The 23321-nt window shown below is 39.1% G+C and overlaps 2 protein-coding genes across 2 annotated transcripts in view; one reads left to right on the plus strand and one right to left on the minus strand.

The window, feature by feature from the left end:
- gtpbp6 (GTP binding protein 6 (putative)) overlaps positions 1-357 on the plus strand; it is a 22415-nt gene extending 22058 nt beyond the window's left edge. The window contains 5 exon segments of the mRNA XM_034180607.1: positions 17-146; positions 148-167; positions 234-247; positions 250-311; positions 313-357. Of these exon segments, the coding sequence (XP_034036498.1) occupies positions 17-146; positions 148-167; positions 234-247; positions 250-311; positions 313-357 (271 nt within the window).
- si:dkey-66a8.7 (PI-PLC X domain-containing protein 1) lies at positions 204-20000 on the minus strand. Its single transcript, XM_034180608.1, has 6 exons — positions 19737-20000; positions 17100-17236; positions 13847-13979; positions 13622-13776; positions 13356-13539; positions 204-716 (listed from the first exon to the last, which is right to left on the minus strand). Exons 1-6 carry the CDS (start codon positions 19816-19818, stop codon positions 664-666), a joined length of 744 nt encoding a protein of 247 aa, XP_034036499.1. The 5' UTR covers positions 19819-20000; the 3' UTR covers positions 204-663.
- Between the last annotated feature and the right edge of the window lie 3321 nt (positions 20001-23321).

The following is a 23321-nucleotide window of genomic DNA, read 5'->3' on the forward strand; positions in this document are numbered from 1 at the left end:
TTTTTTTTGGTCCAAGTTATGAACTTGCAGAGCCCGAGGCGCTGCCTGTGTCCGCCTTAGAAGAACGAGGCCTCGAAGAGCTGAAGAAGGTGGTGGAAGAGCGGATCATAACGCTACAAAGATTACTTCTAAACATCAAAGTTGACCCTGAGCAGTAATCAGTTAAGGTGAGAGCAGACTGAGTTCCAAAGTCAGTTTTCTTCGTGCGTGCACTCATTTCATTGTGCCTGCAGCTGGCTGTACAAGGAGGGACCGTTCAGGACGTGCAAGTGATGGCAGAGGATAGCTCAGCCGTCTCCGTGTCATCATCACACCGCTGCTTACGGACGCTACAAGAAACTGTTCAGGATACTATAACACCAGCGTGTTTCTAATGTATGTAAATAACAGGGCCTGTTCGAGCTGTGATGTAAAGGTAGGGGATCGAACCAGTGCAAGAAATGTACAGTGTCTGTGAAGCCAATAAATTCCTTAATTCTTTTCAGTCTGACTGTTATGTAGAAGTTTTTTGTTCATGCTATACAGTCGACATAAAGGAATGGGCCCCTCAAAATCTCCTGCAATGTTGAGGCATTGGGAGCCTGGTCCGGTGTCTGATCCTCCAGCCATTCTGCAAACATGCCCAGTTACTGTATGTCAGGGTCCGCAGGGATTGCTTTGGATTCAGGGTAATGTACCGTCTTTAGCATCAGGTTCAAACCGAGACAAAAAGCCCTCTGGGTAACACAGAGCAGTAAATGAGTAGTGAACACACAGCAGTACACAAACTTCAATGTGATCTCAAACACATGCTTTTTGTATGTTAGGGCAGTCACCCATTGCCAATTTCTGATCCCTGATTATCTATGTTTTTGAACATCAATAAGTAAAAAAAATCTGATCGGGCCTGAAATCATGTGTAATCTCTGGTGGAAGTAGTGTTGTAGGGGTCTGGAGCCTATCCCATCAGTCATGGGGCATGAGGCAGGATACACCCTGGACAGGACTCCAGTCTATCAAAGGGCCACATGTGTACAGACAAACTAATTCACAGTTTAAAATTTCCATTTCACCTGACCTACATGTCTTTGGATGTGAGAGGAAGCCGGAGCACTCAGAAGGACCCCATGTGAACACGGGGAGAACATGTAAACACCACTCAGAAAAGAAAAGGCAGCAAGTGACCCCATGACCTGGTTAAATGTACTGCATTTATACAGTAGTGTTATGTGACTAAAAAGATTAATCCAGGTTTTGAGTATATTTCTTATTGTTACATGGGAAACAATACAGTAGATTCTCACAAATCCAACCAGACCAAGCATTCATGATATGCACACTTTTAAGGCTATGAAATTGGGCTACTAGTAAAAAAAAGTAGAAAAGGGGGTGTTCACAATATAGTAGTGTGGTATTCAGTCAGTGAGTTTGTCAATTTTGTGGAACAAACAGGTGTGAATCAGGTGTCCCCTATGTAAGGATGAAGCCAGCACCTGTTGAACAGGCTTTTCTTTGAAAGCCTGAGGAAAATGGGACGTTCAAGACATTGTTCAGAAGAACAGCATAGTTGATTAAAAAGCTGATTGGAGAGGGGAAAACTTATATGCAGGTGCAAAAAATTATAGGCTGTTCATCTACATGATCTCCATGCTTTAAAATGGACAAAAAAACAGAGACACATGGAAGAAAACAGAAAACACCATCAAAACGGATAGAAGAATATCCAGAATGGCAAAGGCTCACCCATTGATCAGCTCCAGGATGATCAAAGACAGTCTGGAGTTACCTGTAAGTGCTGTGACAGTTAGACGCCTGTGTGAAGCTAATTTATTTGCAAGAATCACCCGCAAAGTCCCTCTGTTAAATAAAAGACGTGCAGAAGAAGTTAAAATTTGCCAAAGAACACATCAACTGGCCTAAAGAGAAATGGAGGAATATTTTGTGGACTGATGAGAGTAAAATTGTTCTTTTTGGGTCCAAGGGCCACAGACAGTTTGTGAGATGACCCCCAAACTCTGAATTCAAGCCACAGTTCAGTGAAGACAGTGAAGCATGGTGTGTACGCATCATGAGCATGTTCTCCTACTATGTGTTGGGGTCTATATCACATACCAGGTATCATGGATCAGTTTGGATATGTCAGAATACTTGAAGAGGTCATGTTGTCTTATGCTGAAGAGGACATGCCCTTGAAATGGGTGTTTCAACAAGACAGTGGCCCCAAGCACACTAGTAAACGAGCAAAATCTTGGTTCCAAACCAACAAAATTAATGCCTCGAAGATGTGAAGAAATCATGAAAAACTGTGGTTATACAACTAAATACTAGTTTAGTGATTCACAGGATTGTCATAAAAGCAGTTTGAACATAATAGTTTTGAGTTTGTAGCGTCAACAGCAGATGCTACTATTATTGTGAACACCCCCTTTTCTACTTTTTTTTTTTTTTTTACTAATGGCCCAAATTCATAGCCTTAAGAGTGTGCATATCATGAATGCTTGGTCTTGTTGGATTTGTGAGAATCTACTGGTACCTTGTGTCCCATGTAACAATAAGAAATGTACTCAAAACCTGGATTAATCTTTTTGGTCACACAGCACTACTATTATTCTGAACACTACTCTGTGTGTGTGTGTGTGTGTGTATTCACACTTTTATAGTTATCTTTACAATGAAAGTGTGTTAAGAAACTTGTTCTAGTAGTCTATGATGACTTTTTCACCTTTTTTCAGCATCATTATATGCAAATATTGCCGTTTTGTGCTTGTCCCACACCCAGACTTTTGATCTTCAATGATAAAAATGAATGGTAAAGAAACGTTTTTTCTAATGTTTTAAAATATCTGTAAATAATCAAAACATAATTGGGGTATTCAATGTCATACAACTGTTGTGATTTGTTTTTAAACAAACTGTAGTTGTCCCACACTATTGCCGTAATTTCCACCACAACACTGTAATGTCCCTAAACAGTTTGTATGAAAGATTGTTTGGGTAGTTTCTATGGAGATAAACAGTGACATCAGAGCACATGTATAGCGCCAAATCACAACAAACAGTTGCCCCAAGGCGCTTTATAGTGTAAGGCAATGGTGTGGTGGAAACTACATTTACAAGGCCAATAGTGCCCGTAGTTAAAGAATCACCCATATATGAACACTACTGTATAGCGCTTTTCCATCTACATCAGACACTCCACGCGCATTACACATCAATGCCTCACATTCACCCTGATCTGAGGCTGCTGCCATGCAAGGCACCCACTACACACCGGGAGCTACTAGGGGATTAAGGACCTTACCCAAGGGCCCGTAGTGATTTTCTGGTCAGGCTGGGATTTGAACCGTCGATCCTCTGTTCCAAAGCCCAACGCTTAACCACTAGACCATCACCTCCCCTCTGGTTGCTGTGAGACAACCGTGCTAACCACAAAGTCACTGTGCTGCCCTTCAACAAAGACAGTTTGACATTTTAATACTGAGATTTTAGCTTGTTGGCAAGTGGCAAAAATGCGGTTAAGATGAAGTAGCGTTGACTTCCGGGATGGTGAGGAGGCGAGCAGCAGCATAACTTCTTAGCTCCACGACGGTCTGTCGACCCCCTGATAAAAAGCTACTACAGTCCAGATAAAAGTTATCATAAATATGTCAGGGGCAATAAGAAGAAGGTTAGAACAAATGTGCAAGAAACTGCGAAAGGAGGAGACTCTACACCCGCAGAGATCACGGAGGCTAATTCTGATGCTAACAAATTAGCCGAAAACACGACTATGGATGCTATCCAAGCTAACATTTTGGCAGCGCTGAAAAATGTCCAAGACGACATCAAAAGAGTTTAATGATAAAATCAACACTCTTAAGACTGAGGTGAGCGGCTTTAGAGAGGAAATGGTAAACCGTATGCATGGGCTCAACGCAGACCTAAACAACGTCACACAGAGAGGTGAGGAAGCCGAGCATAGAGTAGCCGACATGGAAGAGTTCAGTGCCGATGTCAAAGACGCACTGGAGCACACATTACAACTGCAGATAGAGCTACAAACAAAACTGACAGACATCGAGTCCCGGACACGCAGAATAATATCAGAGTCCATGGGATTGTGGAGGAGGCTGAGGGAACAAACATCCAAATATTTATGGAGACTTTTATAAAATCAGAGCTCGCCCTCCCTGAAGTCAACTTGGCTATACAGCGATGCCATTGCTCACTCGGCCCCAAGCCCCCACACGGAGCTAATCCCAGATCCATCGTGATACACTTCCTTGAATATAAGACGAAAGAGTTAGTGCTCCGCGTGGCGTAAAGGCAATATCCAATTCAGAGGAAGACGGGTCTATTTTGACCAAGATTATCGGAGCGATATTCTTTTCAAAAGCAAAGCTTACAATCACGTGAGAAGGGCACTTAAGGAAAATGGCTACCGCTTTCAAACTTTATACCCAGCGAGACTGTGTGTTTTTTGGTGGAGACGGAGACAGCGCCGTCTACAACAGTGCGGAGGATGCCTCAAAGGACTTGGAAAGAAGAGGGCTTTTGTCAGCAGGAGCGGAGGATGCAGTGAGATAGTCTTGCCACCTACCGGAGCAAGACCCCTGGACGAGGCAGTCTCGCCACCTACCGGAGCAAGACGACCCAGGTTCACGCGAGTGACAAATAAGTGGAGCAAAGGAGAGCTGACGAGGAGCATCCAAGAAAGGCTGAGAGTGTTTAAACGAAGCACAGTTTAATGCGTCAACCTTTACATAGGAGAACAGTACAACAGATGTGTAAAGTGAGTTCTAATGATGACTGACAGGCCGTTGGGGAAAGCGCTTCCTCACTTTTTGCTGTCATGATGGACAAGCGGTGGAGAGTGACAGCACTGAGAGGGCCTCCCTACTTACACAGGGATCCCCCTCCCATTACTGAAGGCAGACTTTTGCTTTACTTTTGGAGGTCACGTATGTTCAATGTTCATATGTTTCTATGTTCTTTTTTGCAGACCTACTTGTGTTATTTAGAGCATCTATTAAGATATAGCTCATATTTTGGCAATGTTGGATAAGCAGAAGTACACAGTCATCACCCTTAATGTAAATGGTCTACATAATCCTATTAAAAGAAGCAAAGTGATTGCAAAAACGAAAAGAGGAAAATACGATATATTTTGGCAAGAGACATCTCTCTGCCACGAAGCATGAAAAAATACGTAAAATTGGTTTCAATAACATACTACTCAGTTAATGAGGGTAATTCAAGAGGAGTTGCTATTCTAATACCAAACAGAGTAAATTTTCAGTGCACTTCACAAATAAGTGATAAAGATGGACGTTACATATTAGTTAAAGGTCACATAGACAACAAAGATGTAACATTGTTAAATGTATACAGACCACCAGGTAAAGACAAGAGTATTATTAAGAAAATGTTTGACCTTATTGCCACAGAAACATCTGGGGTACTTACATGTGCAGGTGACTGGAACATCTGTCTCAACCCCTATAATGATTCTTCCAGTAAAAATAAAAAGTTTCAATCAGAAGCAAATTTTACCAAGAAAATGCTTAACGAATTAGGGTTAATAGATGTATGGAGAAACCTTTACCCATCTGGAAAAAGCTATACATTCTATTCACATTCCCATCAAATACATTCAAGATTAGATTATTTTTTTGTTAATGTCAGACAGACACAGAATTATAAACTGTACTATAGGGGTTAGAGACGTAACTGATCACGCAGATGTTTGTTTGACGCTCCATTTGGATAACGATAAAAAAAACTCTATGGAGGCTTAATATGAGCCTTCTTAAGGATGAAAAATTTCATGACTTTGTGGAAAGACAGTTTAAGGATTATGTGGACCATAACAATAATGAGGAGACCTCTCCTAGTATTGTGTGGGATGCCTCAAAGGCAGATTATGTGGTCCTCACTAAAGAAAAAGAAAGCAGTATTAAAAACATGCTTGACAAATTAAAAGAATTAGAAATGGAATACACGAAAAATAAAGACAGTGTTACTCTAAAAAAGATTGATGAAACAAAACACTGTTTGAATAGACTATATGAGGATCAAATGGATAAGAAATCTAAATTCATGAAGCAAAATTATGAAAACGGCCCAAAATCGAAGAAACTTCTTGCATGGAGAATACGTAAGCAGCAGACGGATAGATTTGTAAATAAGGTGAAGAGCCCCATCAACAACAAAATACGTATGTTATGAACTGAAGAGTATTCAAAAATCGTTTGTAGCATACTACAAACAGCTGTATACTCAACCTCAATCACAGAGTCCACAAATTATAAATCGTTTTCTTTCCCAACTTGATTTACCATCTATAGGAATTGAACAAAATGCCAGGTTAAACACAGAAATAACAGAGGAAGAAATTAATAAAGCTATCTCTAAATTAAAAGGAAATAAAATGGCTGGAGAAGATCAGTGTGGTTTTGTATGCAAAAGACAGACACATGACAATATTACGTGCTCTTCACTTTATTCATAAAATGAAAAACTTAGAATCTGTTGCAGTTAGCCTTGACGCTGAAAAAGCATTTGATTGTTGTTGGGAATATCTTTAACTCTCGACAGATTTGGTTTTAACACAAACATAATCAACTGTCTAAAATCATTACATGAATCACCCTCTGCCAGAATCAAGATTAATGGGACCTTTCTGACACTGTATATTTGAAAAGGGGCTGTCGTCAGGGCTGCCCCCTCAGCCCTAGCCTATTTGCACTTTTTATTGAACCTTTGGCTCAGGCTATTAGAGAACATAAAGATATTCAGGTATTGTAATAGGAGACACCACACACAAAATCTGTTTGTACGCAGACAATATCCTTTTGACATTATCCAACCCAACAGCCAGTTTACCTAATCTTCTGACACTTTTGTTTAATTTGGCTCATATTCTGGGTATAAACTAAATTTACAGAAAACAAATTGCTTTTAATTATCAGCCAACCATGGAAATTTCTAAGATGACAAATTTTAACTGGAAAGGCAATATCATTAAATATCTTGGAATATTTATACCAAAGGATATATCTTCACTTTATGATGAAAATTATAGAAAACTTACAGCTAATATTAATCTGATTTGCAACGATGGGCATTAATAGTTAAAATGAACCTATTACCAAGGTTTCTTTACCTATTTCAAGCGTTGTCAATTGAAATAACCTTCACACAATTTAAGGAGTGGAATAGAATGTTATCAAATTTTATATGGGGAAACAAAAACAAGAATACGATTTCAGATTTTACAATTACGGAAAGAAGAAGGTGGATTAGCTTTACCATGTTTAAAGTTACTACAAAGCAGCTCAGTTACGAGTACTGATAAATTGGTGTGACCCCAGTTGTGGGGCTAAATGGAAAGAGATAGACCAGTCTTACTTTGACATACCATTACAATCTATGATCGGCGATAAACCACTATTGAAAATACATTCAGAATCTCATTTATTGCCCTCTTGGATAAAATCACCAATAAATGTGTGGAATAAATACTTAAAAACAAGAATGTTGAATCAAAGGCCAAAATATTACGTTGGCCAGTTTACGATTCTGAATTTTTACCAGCAAAAACTGATAACAGATTTCAACAGTGGTCTCAAAAAGGTATTACTGGTTATTGGGTTATATCAACAAAAGGTATACTGAAAAGTTTTTTGGAGCTTTCAGACAAATATAATTTGAACAGATATGACCTTTTTAGATATTTTCAACTAAGACATTATTTTGATAGAAAAATTAAATATGAAGAAGAGGATTTGGTGAAATATTTTCTTGAGGCTTGTAAAGGTAATGCACCGAAGAAACAAATAACAATAGTGTACAAATGTTTACAAGTATTTAAGAATATCTCTACCACGTACATTAAAGAAGCATGGGAAAAAGAGGCTAATATTACAATATCGGAGAATATCATATGAATGGTTTGATATATGCAAAACTGTCATGATTACTTCCAGCTCTGGTCTTTGGAGAGAATTTGCATGGAAGACTGTCATACGTTTTTTTGTTACACCTTATGTTAAGAGTAAACAGTGCAATGACCCTGATAAGGCTCATTGTTGGAGAGAGTGTGGACACATTAAAGCAGGACATTTTCATATATTTTGGGACTGTGCGAAGATCGCACCCTATCTGGTCAACGGTGATAACAGCAATCCAAAGCATCATTGGATCAACTGTCATATGGGTTTACTGAAACATATTTAGGACACATTTCTTATGGAGTGCCAAAATCACAAAAATATCTTCTGTCAATACTATTGGTTGGAGCAAAGAAAGCTATCACCAGAAAATGATGTGTAAGGATGCACCTTCACTTTTTGACTGGATTAAAGTAATTAATGAAATTTATGACATGGAGAGGATGACTTTTCATTGAGGCTGTCTGTTGATAAATGTAACAGATATTGGGAGAAATGGGTTTATATCAAAACACTGAATCTTTAAAGGGTTGACGCACTGTATCTTGACTTACAAGCTATCAACATATATTTGCAAAGTTTAGTATTGATGCTCAGCCCTGTCTTTCCTTTTTCATGGTCTGCTTGCCTTTGTTGTTTTATTTTTGTTATATATGTAACAAAAATGTTTAAACAATCAAAAAATAAAGTTTAAAAAAAAGATGAAGTAGCGTTTTGCACACACGCTGTTGCATGCAGGGGAAAAATCATATAAAGCTCAGACAGGAGAAAGAAGCAACAGTATGTCACCCAGTTCTTTCATTGGCAAGGTGGGTCTGTTAGTGGTTCATGTGATGAGGGTTATGGACCATTATTAGCCTGTTGTCCTTAACTTTGTCCATAGTTTATAAGCAAGCTCACTTTCCCCCATATTGGTTGATATTTCTGAAGAAAACTCTGGCTTTATACATTTCACTGTTTTAGTTACATAATGCAGGCAAACATTTAGCAAGCTGTTCTGCTCAAAGAAATGACCCATGAACAGACACAGCAAGAGCAGCAGGCGTCTGTCACAGGGTTGCCAACTTTAGTCGGAGTGAGATTCTGCTCCGGCATAGCTGAAGGGTTTTAACCATGCTAATGACCCCAGAAACATTTTCTACAGTGAATTTGCAAAGGAGGCAGGCGTTTTTCCACTCTTTACAAGCTGGACAAAATCTGTCTTCTTATGACACCAACTTCTGTGCCATGTGAGTCTTCTCTCCAAAACTGGAGAAGAACAAACTCAAGCCTACCACCACTATAATTATCTTGGTTTTAAATAAAAACCTTTGAAGCCCCCAAATCCCTTTCATTTTCTACAACTATGGTCCTAACAGTCCCTATTTGCACAAACATTTCACAATTTATATCTCTATTACATAGTGTTTTATGATGGCACAATCATAAAATATATTATTACTGTCTTTACACAAAAATCTAGTCAAAATTTCAAGATGCACATAGAATATTTATTATTTAACATACATAATGCCTGACCGTTTCATTGTTCCATGCAAGTGCAATGTTAAAGATTGGCCAGCAGATGTCACCATATTTAATTGCATTAAATGCTTCAAACACTGAACCATTTCAACACAATTGCTTCATATTGATTCAGTGGTTCAAAACGCTTCGGTTTCTCTGTCACTAATAATTAAAATAAATAAATCAGCAACCACACGTTTTCAATGTATGTGCACCGATAAACTTCATGCATACTTGCTAACCAGGACATTAAATAACATACATGTCCTTTAAATTACCTAGTATGCAGTGGTGGGCACAGCTAACCAAAAGGTTAGCTTCGACAACAGCTAATCAGCTAACTAAAAGTTATCTTTTATAACGCTAAACCGATAAACTGCCCAAAAAAAATTGTCGGAAGCTACAGCTACCGCTAACTTTCAATTTTCTCCTGTACACTCTCAGCTACTAACAAACCGATTTTGAGTTTAAACCCCCCCCCCCCAACACTTCTGATAGAATCAAAGGTGATCACCAACCCAAACACAGCCAATGAGTCAGCACTTCTGACTTTGTCCACCCTGCCCACTACTGTAGGGAAGCATCATTTACCTTGACAGCATACAGTGGTCCAGCTGTGAGGCAGACATCTTGAAAAAGGAAAGCAGGTTTGACTTATGGTTTTGATTTATAAATCAAATTAATCCGGATAGAATAACTACATTAATGTCAACTCTTAAAATGTACAAAGTGAATATAACATATCTGTTAATTTTAAAATAATGCACTAATTCTGAAGATTTGAACATTAACACACAGATGCTCAAAGGGATTATGGGTAAACTTAGCCTCTGCTGATACTGATTGGTTGACTAATTCATTCTATGTAAAAAAAAAAAAAAAACAAGTGAATGTAACGTGTGTGATGGTGTTTACAAATAAATGTGCTTTTGTAAAATGTCTTTTTTTTTCATTTGTAAAAAAAAAAAAAAAAAGCATTTGCAAAGCCGAAAAATCTGTTAAATTGTGATTCAGGTCGACAACAGTGTGATATAACCGGCGCAAGTAGATGGCAGTGTTCTATGCATTTTGACCCTGGTTATATCGCCACGCATCAGTGGCCAACTCAGAACCAAGCTCGGAAGTTATGGTCGAACTTTCGCTGAACTCTTCAAGCGCAACTGAGGTATCAGGTACAAGGTTTTCAGCGAATCAACGATTACAGAATACTGCAGTCAGAACATTCTTAGCAGATGTTGACAGCTGTTTCAGGTGTGGGTCTTAAACTCCTCTCCTTTCATTAAGGAACAATGCGCTGTGGTCTGGTCTAGTCTAATCTAGTCATCAACAGAAAATTAACGGGAGAAAATTTTACTTTGGTGTGACATTTCTTGCTTGTGCGTGAGAGCGTAAGATTGATGCTGAAAGCGTGAATGTCACAACAGAGTTGGGAACTCTGCTGTCAGTCCCCACATGAACAAGCCCAAGTACCCCCTGAGGAAAGAGGTGAGCAGCTGTATGTTGAATTAATTATTATGGAGAAAAAACATGAAAGAATAAAAAAAATTGTTTTGAAATAAAAAAGCCTGTAGTCTGTATTTATTTCAGAAATATTTTAATGGTTTAAAAAGCATCAGCTATCACTGAAATGTCTGGTCAGTAGTATGGGACTCTCATCCCCCTGCTTTGCAGTAGGAACAGAGAATATTTTTATTGTTTGCTTGTTCTATAAATGAAAATGACAAAAAAAAAAAAAAATCATTAAAGGAAATTGGCCATTTTGTTTTTGATGGTGTTTTTGCTTAGATTTTGTTTTTCTCCAAAGATTATAGTTGTATTTCACTTTAATGGAAGGGGTTATTTTGTATTTTCAGGAAATTAATCTCAAAGAGAATTTTACAGTCCCAATTCCAATGAAGTTGGGACGTTGTGTGAAATGTAAATAAAAGCAGAATACAATGATTTGCAAATCCTCTTCAATCTATATTCAATTAAATACACCACAAAGACAAGATGTTCAAACTGATAGACTTTTTGTTTTTGTGCAAATATTTGCTCATTTTGAAATGGATGTCTGCAACATATTTAAAAAAAAAAGCTGGGACAGGGGCAACAAAACACTGGGAAAGTTGATCAAAGAACACCTGTTTGGAACATTCCACAGGTGAACAGGTTAATTGGAAACAGGTGAGTGATGATTGGGTATAAAAGGAGCATCCCCAAAGGCTCAGCCTTTCACAAGCAAAGATGGGGTGAGGATCACCACTTTGTGAACAACTGCGTGAAAAAAATAGTCCAACAGTTTAAGAACAATGTTTCTCAACGTTCAACTGCAAGGAATTTAGGGATTCCATCATCTACAGTCCATAATATAATCAAAAGATTCAGAGAATGTGGAGAACTTTCTACACCATAAGTGGCAAGGCTGAAAACCAACATTGAATGCCCGTGACCATCGATCCCTCAGGCGGCACTGTATTAAAAACCGACATCATGTAAAGGATCTTACCGCATGGGCTCAGGAACACTTCAGAAAACCATTGTCAGTTAACACAGTTCATTGTTACAAGTGCAAATTAAAACTCTAAAATGCAAAGAGAAAGTCATACTTCAACAACATCCAGAAACACCGCCGCCGCCTTCTCTGTGCCTGAGCCCATTTGAAATGGACAGACGCAAAGTGGAAAAGTGTGCTGTGGTCTGATGAGTCCACATTTCAAATTGTTTTTGGAAATCATGGATGTTGTGTCCTCCGGACAAAAGAGGAAAAAGACCAACCAGCGCAAAGTTCAAAAGCCAGCATCTGTGATGGTATGGGGGTGTGTTTGTGCCCATGGCATGGCAACTTACACATCTGTGATGGCACCATCAATGCTGAAAGGTACATCCAGGTTTTGGAACAACACATGCTGCCATCCAAGCAATGTCTTTTTCAGGGACGTCCCTGCTTATTTCAGCAAGACAATGCCAAGCCACATTCTGCACGTGTTACATCAGTGTGGCTTCGTAGTATAAGAGTGTGGATACTAGACTGGCTTGCCTGCAGTGAAGACCTGTCACCCATTGAAAATGAGTGGTGTATTATGAAGCGCAAAATACGACAACGGAGACCCCGGACTGTTGAACGACTGAAGTCGTACATCAAGCAAGAATGGGAAAGAATTCCACCTACAAAGCTTCAACAATTAGTGTGGCCAGTTCCCAAATGCTTGAGTGTTGTTAGAAGGAAAGGTGATGTAACACAGTGGTAAATACTGTCCCAGCTTTTTTGAAATGTGTTGCAGGCATCGATTTCAAAATGAGCAAATATTTACACAAAAACAATAAAGTTTATCAGTTTGAACATTAAATATCGTCTGTGTTGTATTCAACTGAATATAGGTTGAAGAGGATTTGCAAATCATTGTATTCTGTTTTTATTTACATTTTACACAATGTCCCAAATTCATTGGAGTTGGGGTTGTATGTTCAAGTATTTAAAGAAAGAAATTGGTTTTGGAATATAGGATCAGTCTTGCAGCAAATAACTGAATCTAAATGAAATCCCCTACCAAGTAACTGTCAGTGTTTTTCAAAAAAATGTTTGGTTCCACTGTATTACTCTCTGACCCTCTTCCAGCTTTCTCACTCACACACGCACGCGCGCACACACAGAGGAAAAAGCACCTGTCTTGCGTGAGTGCCAGTTAACTTAAGGGTGCTGCAACTAATCGCCATGTTACCTACATCAGAATAAAATATAAATGAACCCTTTCATGCATTTAAAATTATCTGTAAACATTTAAAAATGATTAAATTATTTCACCAAAAAAACTATATATTCCTTATTAATTCAGTAAATATGTAAATACGTCACCAACGAGGGATTGCCACAATGATGGCTTTTATTCTACACAAATTACCTACTATGAAATTTTATTTTCATTTAGGCTCCTACACGGTCCTTAGACATCACCTCACCTGGACGTCCCAGATCTTTTTGCCAGTCCAGGTAGCTGATCACGCCCTGTGCTGTTTGCTTGTTGGCCCACCAGTAAGGGATGGCTGGCCACAGCTCCTGATGTGGAGTCGCCGCCTCAGAGTCGTAGGACAACAAGACCTGGTAACCAGATGCCCAAAGGCTCCTCAAGGTGAGGAGTGACTCCTGTTTGGAGCAGGTTGGACAATGACATGGACATGAATCTACAAGAAAAGGGGGTCACTTTTCTCTCAAGATGAAAACAAACCTTTCTGGGGCAAAGCTTTGAGCCAAACACCTTTATAATGGACACAATTAAGGATTTGTGAAGTAGGTCATCCATCCCCTCAAAATGGCTGCAAGCAAGGATAACTATCTCCTTTGGGTGAGACTCCAACCATGTGGCAACAGACCCAGTGTTTCCTGGAAATAATCAAGGACAAACACATTAAACTGAAGCTTTTCATCTTGGTTTTAGTCTATAAACATTCACTTACCAAAACTGTTAAATGTGTGTACAGGACATGTGTGAAATACAGATCGGTGGTCGCGTCATTGGGTTTGTGTGCGATGCGGAAATCAAAGTACCGAATGCCCAGAGAAAGCTGATCCGCTATACTTTTGTCCTGAAAGAAGAACGCCAAGAAAGAGGGTTTGAATGAAGGAGAACATCAACGTAAGTGTAACCCTACACTTAAGTTACCCTACAGTTAAGTCACCCTACATTAGCTACAATCGGCAGCAAACAACAGAGGCAAAGCAGCAACTTGTCATTCATTTTCAATCAGAGTGGGTGTTTTTCAGGTGGCAAGAGATAACAATTGTTCTACTTGCCGGCTAGGTGGGGCCAAAATAGACCAAAAGTCTATTTTATGCAAATACTGAGTGACGCGACACTGTGACTGCCAATCGGAGTAAAAAGGCAAACAAAAGTTTTCATGATGTACTTGCATCCTGACATCTCAAGGCTGCATCTCCAAAAACTTGACATTGACAGGCTTGTAAACATGCGTTTGATGTCTGCTTCTCAAATGGGTGCATAGTCAGTTTGCGTTCACCACATAAACAACGTTCCATTTGAACGGTGAAAAATGAATAAAAGCATTTTAAATGATGCACTATTTACATGTCTGCTATCAGCCTCCATACATTTATGTCTTGTCCAATTGCATTTTGTTTTTTATTCTGCTCTCTGTCTTGTCTGGCTGATAAGGACATCAACACGTCCCTCAATGTGGAAGGTTTTGTTTTCTTTTTTAGAGTGAGTGGTGAGGAATTTCATAGACCACTTCTTTTGGTCGGACCAAATTTTGGTTCTTTGGTATGAACTGTGGTACAAGGCAGTTTTCACGACACTGGATATTGTTATGGGGGGGGGACTAACTTAGTCAGGATGTGTACAGCGGTGCGTGACCTAAAAAAAAATCCACAACATTCCCCATTTGTTTTAGCTAGCAGAGGGATTCACTCTGAATTCCGAAGGCCCCATAGATGATTTTCACCCAGAGACAGCAGGGGAAGGTTCCGGACAACAGGAATGATAAGTGCCCTTATATAACTTGAATTTCTGTGAAGTGCTAAAAATAAGAGAGGACACTGCAGGGGAACGAATATGCCCAAAAAAGGGAAGAAAAGACCAATTCAGAGAACTAAACACAATAGCGACGAAGAAGGCAAACTGTCACAAGCTAGCAGTGCTAGCAACATGGAAGGCGAGCTACAGGTGGACACTGCTGTGGGATCGGGCCAAGAAGTTATTCTGGGCTTAATCCTGACGGAGCTCTGGGAATGCAGATGGGATTTTAGCAAGCAACTTAACGGCATTAAAAGGATTTTCAGAAAATTGACAAACGAATGGAGGAAGCAGAGGAGCAAATTGACGCAGCCGAGACCCGTATCAAGTCCTCGGAGAAGTTTTAGCGAAGCTAGTGAAACTTCAGATGCAAACAGAGGCTAAATTGGTGGATTTGGAGGGATGGTCACAACGTGATAATGTGAGAATCCACAGGGTTAAAGGAGGAGCTGAAGATGGCGCAACGTTGATAATAACTTTTGTGGTTTTTAAGCTATAAGATGAAGGAGGAGGTCATTAAACAAGGATGGCAGAAAAAAGGTTTTGATTTTGAAGGAAAGCAAATCCACCTAGACCATGACTACTGAGGAAATGGCGAGGGTACACAGAAGCTAAAGCGGCGCTGAAAGGAAACATCATCAGATTTCAGACACCTTTCCTGGACAGAATGAGAGTGCACTACGATGAAGGTACGGTGGTCTACAACTCGGCTGAAGAGGCAACAGCAGACATGGTGAAGAGGGGGGATACCAGTGACGGTGCTGAAAGAAACGAAGCCACTTTTGGAACAGATTACCCGGCTGACATGGTGTTCCAACAGGAGACAGAGAAACCTGCAAACGACAGAACCCGGGCAGGGCTTCAAGGAGCGGCTCCAGGCTTTCCGCCGTCAGGATGATGGATAAGTATTTTTGATATGCAATGAGTAGGATAAATGGAGTGACTAAGCTAAATATGAAAGATAAATGAGGATGTGTGACTAATTATGTCGTAAAAAACGTAAAAAAAAAATGTTCTCAATATGATTGTGAGTGAGCCAGTGTTATGGGTGTATAGAGGATAGATATTGGAGCGGGACTCCTATTTCTGGACGTTATGGACCTGAACATCAGCTTAAAGGCTGAAGCGGGCTCTCTTCTTCCACTACCAGTTACAAGAGATTTTCCAGCTACACTCAAGTTCCAAATGAGTCATAAGGCCACTAGAAAGGCCTTAACTTTGGAAGTCAATCTTTAGAAAATGTTACTTTTTATTTGTTATTATGTTATTTTTCATATTTTATGTTATTGCTACCGTTCTTTGTAGCATCAGGGGTGTAAAATGTGTTTTATGCAAAGGATTAAAGGGGATCAAAATATACCTTAAAATGTCAAAATACAAAGCATTCAGTCACTTAAAGTAGCTACTTATAATGTAAAGAGCTTGTGGAATCCAATCAAGAGGAGCAAAGTAATGGCAAAATTGAAGAGGGAAGAACACAAAAAAACTTAAGAGATGGAGATATCAGTACTCCTTCTGTAGTCGGAGCTCTAAAAGAGGGGTGGCAACACTAATTGCTAGTAAACTGAATTTTGAGTGTCTACATGAAAATAGGGATACAGATGGGAGATTTGTATTGATCCGGGGAAACCTGCAGGGTGTACTGGCTATTTTTTTTAATATTTACGCCCCTCCAGGAGCTGAGTGGAAACTTTATAAACACATTTTTGACCTGTTGATTTCAGAGGTACAGGGCATTCTAATCTGTGGAGGAGACTTTAATGTTAGACCTCATCCCACTCTAGATACATCGAAACCTCATCACTCCAAGGAGAAGAAAATGGCCAAAAATATAAAGTTAATGTTGGGGGAGCTCGGTCGATCAGACATATCCAACAAAGAGGGACTATACTTTTTTCCTCACCCACATTCTGTATATTCTAGGATTTTTTTTTTTTTTTTTTTTTTTTTTTTTTTTTTTTTATGTTTCAGAGATTTACACAGGGTGATAAATTGCAGCATCGGGAACATGGACCTATCAGAAAAGAAAAACACTATTTGGAGGTACTATTTGGAGGCTAAATACTGGGATTCTAAATCAAATAAGGGAACAAATTAAGACAGATATTAAAGATATTAGTATTAGTATAGATATTAAAGAATTAGTCACACACACACACCATTCTGGACCTACCTGTGTTGTAGCCCATCTAAAAATTGCAGGCCTTGTAAAGCAGTAGAAAAATTTATCCAGGAGCCTGAAAGTGTCCGACTCTGACCTCACCAGAGGGGAAGTGATGTCCAGACAGTAACTCATGGCATCGTGGCTCCCTAATAAAAGGAACAAATATCAGGCTACACAGAAAACAGTTGGTCAGTTAGTGCACACTGTTTTTGTACACCATCTGCTTCAGTGAGCACAGTTTTGAATAACAAGCTTACTTCAAAGTACATAAATTTAATGCCACACATATGTTGAGAGAGACAGAGAAGGAAGAATTGTTTGTATCAGGTAAGAAAAAAACTATTGAGTCATATTTGTAACAACTGTAAAAGAAAAATACTGACCTTGGATCAGCTATTTTCCCAATTTTTTGGAAGCAATAAAACGGACATTTCAGAAATCTTATCAAATTTTGGTCAGACCCTAATAAGCTGCTTAATCGGAAATAATGTCACAATAACTATTACATACTTAGGTTGTTATATTTTGGAAATACAAACAGAACTTCTCTGTTTTTTTATTTTTTGTTGTTGCTTTTACTTTTTTTGTTTTTGGCGGATTTATGTATCTTTCTGGAAAATAGAGACTAGACCTTGTTTCTGATAGCGGTGTAATGGATCATAGCTGATCTGTGATAAGAAGGGAACATGTAAGTAAATAAATATGATGAATCATGTCTCATCTATCTGTCAATACAAAATAGACAGACAGATGATATGCTTCATCAATAAATAATTTCCTGTCATAATTGAAGATATACCAAGTTCATTGGTGTTTGTTTGTGAATTGTTTTGTAATTTGTGTCTGTAATATGGCCCAAGCAGAGGGTCACCCCTTTGAGTCTGGTCTGCTTGAGGTTTCTTCCTCAGAGGGAGTTTTTCCTTACCACTGTTGCTCTGGGGGTTGGTAAGGTTAGACCTTACTTGTGTGAAGCACCTTGAGGCAACCTTGTTGTGATTTGGTGCTATATAAATGAAAATAAATGAAATGTTTGCTTTCTTGGATGAAGGCATCATGTAAACTAGCATATTGCCCGTGGGGATCCACGGCCTCTAGATTGGGTAGTATTTATCAAATAGGTAGCTGACATTTTTCAAGGGTGGTAATAAATTATGCAAATATCTATAATTAAAAAAAAAATCTATAATTAGTTGGAATGGCCTGTGAGTCCAGAATGTAATTATCAACGTCCATTGTTCAGTGTTGTTTGCTAATATCCGTAGTTTCTCCAAAAATATTAGTCCTATCAACGTTCTGTTTTGGTGGCATTCATCCTTGACCCAAAATACATAAGCATACCAAACTATGATCGAAGTTAAAGGCGTGCACACGCATACACAGAGGCCACTTGGCTTTTAATAAATGGCAAATTTATTTAGCATTTATATAGCGCTTTTCCATCTGCATCAGATGCTCAAAGCGCTTTATACATCAATGCCTCACATTCATCCAGATGTGAGGGTGCTGCCCTACAAGGCGCTCACTACATACCGAGAGCAATAGGGGATTAAAGACCTTGCCCAAGGCCCCTTAGTGATTTTACAGTCAGGCTGGGATTTGAACAGAGGATCTTCTTTTCTCAAGCCCAACGCCTTAACCACTAGACCATTACCTCTTGAATCTTGAATATATAGATGATTTACTGCTCCCAGGTGGAATGGTGTGTGAATCCAGAATTCACGCACGCATGCGTATGCGTGAATTCTGGATTCACGCATACGCATGTACACAGAGGCCACTTGACTTTTAATATATAGATTGTTATAAAAGAGAGTGACTGACACTCAGATATTCACATTCTGCGGTTCACATTTATACACATCTCAGAGAATATGGTCAAATATTACTGTTATAAAAGCCAATAAGTGATGCTAATAAAGATTTCAGGAAGGTTTTGAGCACATTTCCTTGTGAGAGATGAATAGATGAGCTACAGAACGACAATACCTCCAAACTTGATCAGTCTATTGTTGTAAGTGCATCTGTCAGAGGAAAGAATACTAAAATTTTATCAAAGATTTGACCATTATTTATTTTATTTTTTCACTGATTTTGAACTGAACTTGGCTGAATTTTGTTCCCAAATTGTGCCAGAATACATCTCAGAGCATGTAGAAAAAGAAGAAGAAGAAGAAAAAATTACAGCGGAGGCTCATCGGCCACAAATAAAGTATTGTTTTGTTTTTGTTTTTTGGTGGTTGTTTTTTTTTTTTTTTTTGTATTTTCATAGCTCACTTTCGTCATAAAACACAAATCACTCGGCTTCGCGCACTTTCGGAAGTCTTGCGCAGTAGCACGTGCACTTCCGATTTGTTACAGGTCCCATTCAGGAAGAGTCCAAACTGGCAAAATGCGTGGAATATTTAAAAGGTACCTGTCCAGGCTTCATTAAGTGGAATAAGCGAGTTTTGAAAATGAATGAGTCTGGGCTTCAGCCTTAACGCCATTTCCGGTTTTACCGTTCTATTAACATTTAAACATTAATTCTTGAACTTCGGTAGAATAATGAGAACATGAGGTAGTTCAACAGTCTGTACTTTGTGTTGGTTAACTGCGTTGAAGGCACCGTCCTGTAGCTCACAGACTAGTTAAAGACGTGTAGTTTACCAGGTATAGTCAGGTTGGTGATGGGAATGTCCCACAGCTCCTCGGGTAGACCTGACATCCAGTACTGACAGCTGGGATCCATCTCAGCCACACGGAATCCAAAACAGGTCCGAACCGAACCGAGGGGTCGGTGTGGACAGAATAAGAAGCCGTCCCACAGACAAAGCACGAGATCGTAACTTCATCAAAAACCTGCTCCTTTGTTAAGTAAATTACTGAATACTGTTTCAACAAAGTATTTTGTCGTTCTCGTGTTCGATCAAACACTCGTTTCAAAACACCAGTCACGTGACAGTCAGCAGGGCCGCACCGGGTTCAATCGCTCATTGGCTGATATTTTTGAAGCAAGCCGGCCGCCATATTACCACTCCCATGTTCCACAACTGAACGCTCTTTTCTATTGATCTTTAATGAGGCGCACGCAACTTTATTCTTTATAATTTTGTCTAAAAATACCTTCATGTGCAGATATAAACTGTGCAAATCGTCAGATCAAAGGCTGTGGACGAACATTTCACCTGTGAGTATGATTGAAATGGGAAGTAATGAAGAATAATTTAAAGAGTTTGCTCTCTTATTCCATCATATAGGCAAAGATAATAATAATAATAATAATAATAATAATAATAAGTGGCTTATTAACACAACATGTGTAGCCACATGTTGTGTTTTATGTTGGATGAACTATGTTAAGACATTTATTAGGTGTACTTGTGCATAGTTTTGGAGCTTTAGGCGTTATTGCTACGAGCTTTATTACTTATATTAGGCTAAAGCTCATAGAGCTGTGTGTAATAAATGTTGTCATTGCAGGGAAAACTAACTCTCCTGTAGCTAGTTAAGTGGTGTTTTATTCTTTTAGTGCAACTATTTAAAAAAACAAACAAAAACAAATAAAAAATAATAAATAAATAAATCGGAAATCACAATGTATGATTTTTAAATAATTTCTTTGTATGTTGCTGCTGCAAATAAGTATTTGAACACCTACCAACCAGAAAGAATTCTGGCTCTCACAGACCTGTTAATTTTTCTTTAAGAAGCCCTTTTATTCTGCACTCTTTACCTGTATTAATTGCACCTGTTTGAACTTGTTACCTGTATAAAAGACTCCTGTTCACACAATCAATCACACTCCAACCTGTTTGCAATTACAGAGGTCAAACCTTTCCTATTTTTTCACCAGGTTTGCACACACTGCAGCAGGGATTTTGGTCCACTCCTCCATACAGATCTTCTCTAGATGAAATGGAGTTTCAGCTCCCTCCAAAGTTTTTGTATTGAGTTCAGGTCTGGAGACTGGCCAGGCCACTCCAGGACCTTGAAATGCTTCTTACGGAGCATTCTTATGTGGACATGTGCTGGCTTGAGCAGGGGCACCTTGCTGCCCTGCAGGATTTTAAACCATGACAGCATCATGTGTTACTAATGTAATCTTTGTGACTGTGGTCCCAGCTCTCTTCAGGTCATTGACCAGGTCCTCCTGTGTAGTTCTGAGCTTTCTCAGAATCATTCTTACCCCACAAAGTGAGATCTTACATGGAATCCCAGACCGAGGGAGACTGACAGTCATCTTGTGTTTCTTCCACTTCCTAATAAATAATCACAACAGTTGTTGTCTTCTACCAAGCTGCTTGCCTGTTGTCCTGTAGTCCATCCCAGCCTTGTGCAGGTCTACAGTTTTGTCCCTGGTGTCCTTAGACAGCTCTTTGGTCTTGGCTATGGTGGACAGGTTGGAGTGTGATTGATTGTGTGAACAGGTGTCTTTTATACAGGTAGCAAGTTCAAAGAGGTGCAATTAATACAGGTAAAGAGTGCAGAATAAGAGGGCTTCCTAAAGAAAAATTAACAGGTCTGTGTGAGCCAGAATTCTTGCTGGTTGGTAGGTGTTCAAATACTTATTTGCAGCAGCAACATACAAAGAAATTATTAAAAAAATCATACATTGTGATTTCCGATTTGTTTTTTTAGATTATATCTCTCACAGTGGACATGCACCTAAGATGAAAATTTCAGACCCCTCCATGATTTCTAATTGGGAGAACTTGCAAAATCGCAGGGTGTTCAAATACTTATTTTCCTCACTGTATATCATGATGGATAATAAACAGTGGATTTTTTTTGTTTGTTTAAATAGTTGCACTAAAAGAATAAAACACCACTTAACTAGCTACAGGAGAGTTAGTTTTCCCTGCAATGACAACATTTATTACACACAGCTCTATGAGCTTTAGCCTAATATAAGTAATAAAGCTCGTAGCAATAACGCCTAAAGCTCCAAAACTATGCACAAGTACACCTAATAAATGTCTTAACATAGTTCATCCAACATAAAACACAACATGTGGCTACACGTTGTGTTAATAAGCCACTTATTATAATAATAATTATTATTATTATCTTTGCCTATATGCTGGAATAAGAGAGTGAACTCTTCAAATTATTGTTCATTACTTCCCATTTCAATCATACTCACAGGTGAAATGTTCGTCCACAGCCTTTGATCTGACGATTTGCACAGTTTATATCTGCACATGAAGGTATTTTTAAACAAAATTATAAAGAATAAAGTTGCGCGCACCTCATTAAAGATCAATAGAAAAGAGCGTTCAGTAGTGGAACATGGGAGTGGTAATATGGCGGCCGGCTTGCTTCAAAAATATCGGTCAATGAGCGATTGAACCCGGTGCGGCCCTGCTGACTGTCACGTGACTGGTGATTTGAAACGAGAGTCTGATCGAACCCGAGAACGACAAAATACGCGAGTACAAAGTGCACTTTGTTGAAACAGTATTCAGTAATTTACTTAACAAAGGAGCAGGTTTTTGATGAAGTTACGATCTCGTGCTTTGTCTGTGGGACGGCTTCTTATTCTGTCCACACCGACCCCTCGGTTCGGTTCGGACCTGTTTTGGATTCCGTGTGGCTGAGATGGATCCCAGCTGTCAGTACTGGATGTCAGGTCTACCCGAGGAGCTGTGGGACATTCCCATCACCAACCTGACTATACCTGGTAAACTACACGTCTTTAACTAGTCTGTGAGCTACAGGACGGTGCCTTCAACGCAGTTAACCAACACAAAGTACAGACTGTTGAACTACCTCATGTTCTCATTATTCTACTGAAGTTCAAGAATTAATGTTTAAATGTTAATAGAACGGTAAAACCGGAAATGGCGTTAAGGCTGAAGCCCAGACTCATTCATTCTGTGAGAGCCAGAATTCTTGCTGGTTGGTAGGTGTTCAAATAATTATTTGCAGCAGTAACATACAAATAAATTATAAAAAAAAAATCATCCATTGTGATTTCCGGATTTTTTTTTTATTTTTTAGATTATGTCTCTCACAGTGGACATGCACCTAAGCTGAAAATTTCAGACCCCTCCATGGTTTCTAAGTGGGAGAACTTGCAAAATCACAGGGTGTTCAAATACGTATTTTCCTCACTGTATATACGAGGTCTGTGAGAAAAGTAACGGACCTTATTATTTTTTTCAAAAACTATATGGATTTGAATCACGTGTGATTACATCAGACATGCTTGAACCCTCGTGGGCATGCAAGAGTTTTTTCACGCCTGTCGGT

The sequence above is a fragment of the Thalassophryne amazonica genome, chromosome 10, assembly GCF_902500255.1.
Source record: "Thalassophryne amazonica chromosome 10, fThaAma1.1, whole genome shotgun sequence".
NCBI lineage: Eukaryota > Metazoa > Chordata > Actinopteri > Batrachoidiformes > Batrachoididae > Thalassophryne > Thalassophryne amazonica.

Excerpts from the sequence above, each read along its gene's own strand:
- si:dkey-66a8.7 (XM_034180608.1), bottom strand. The coding sequence starts at position 19,818 with ATGGATCCCAGCTGTCAGTACTGGATGTCAGGTCTACCCGAGGAGCTG. Across the intron at positions 17,237-19,736 it reads CACCAACCTGACTATACCTG|GGAGCCACGATGCCATGAGT; the intron begins GTAAACTACACG and ends TCCTTTTATTAG. Across the intron at positions 13,540-13,621 it reads CAAAGCTTTGCCCCAGAAAG|GAGTCACTCCTCACCTTGAG; the intron begins GTTTGTTTTCAT and ends TGCTCCAAACAG.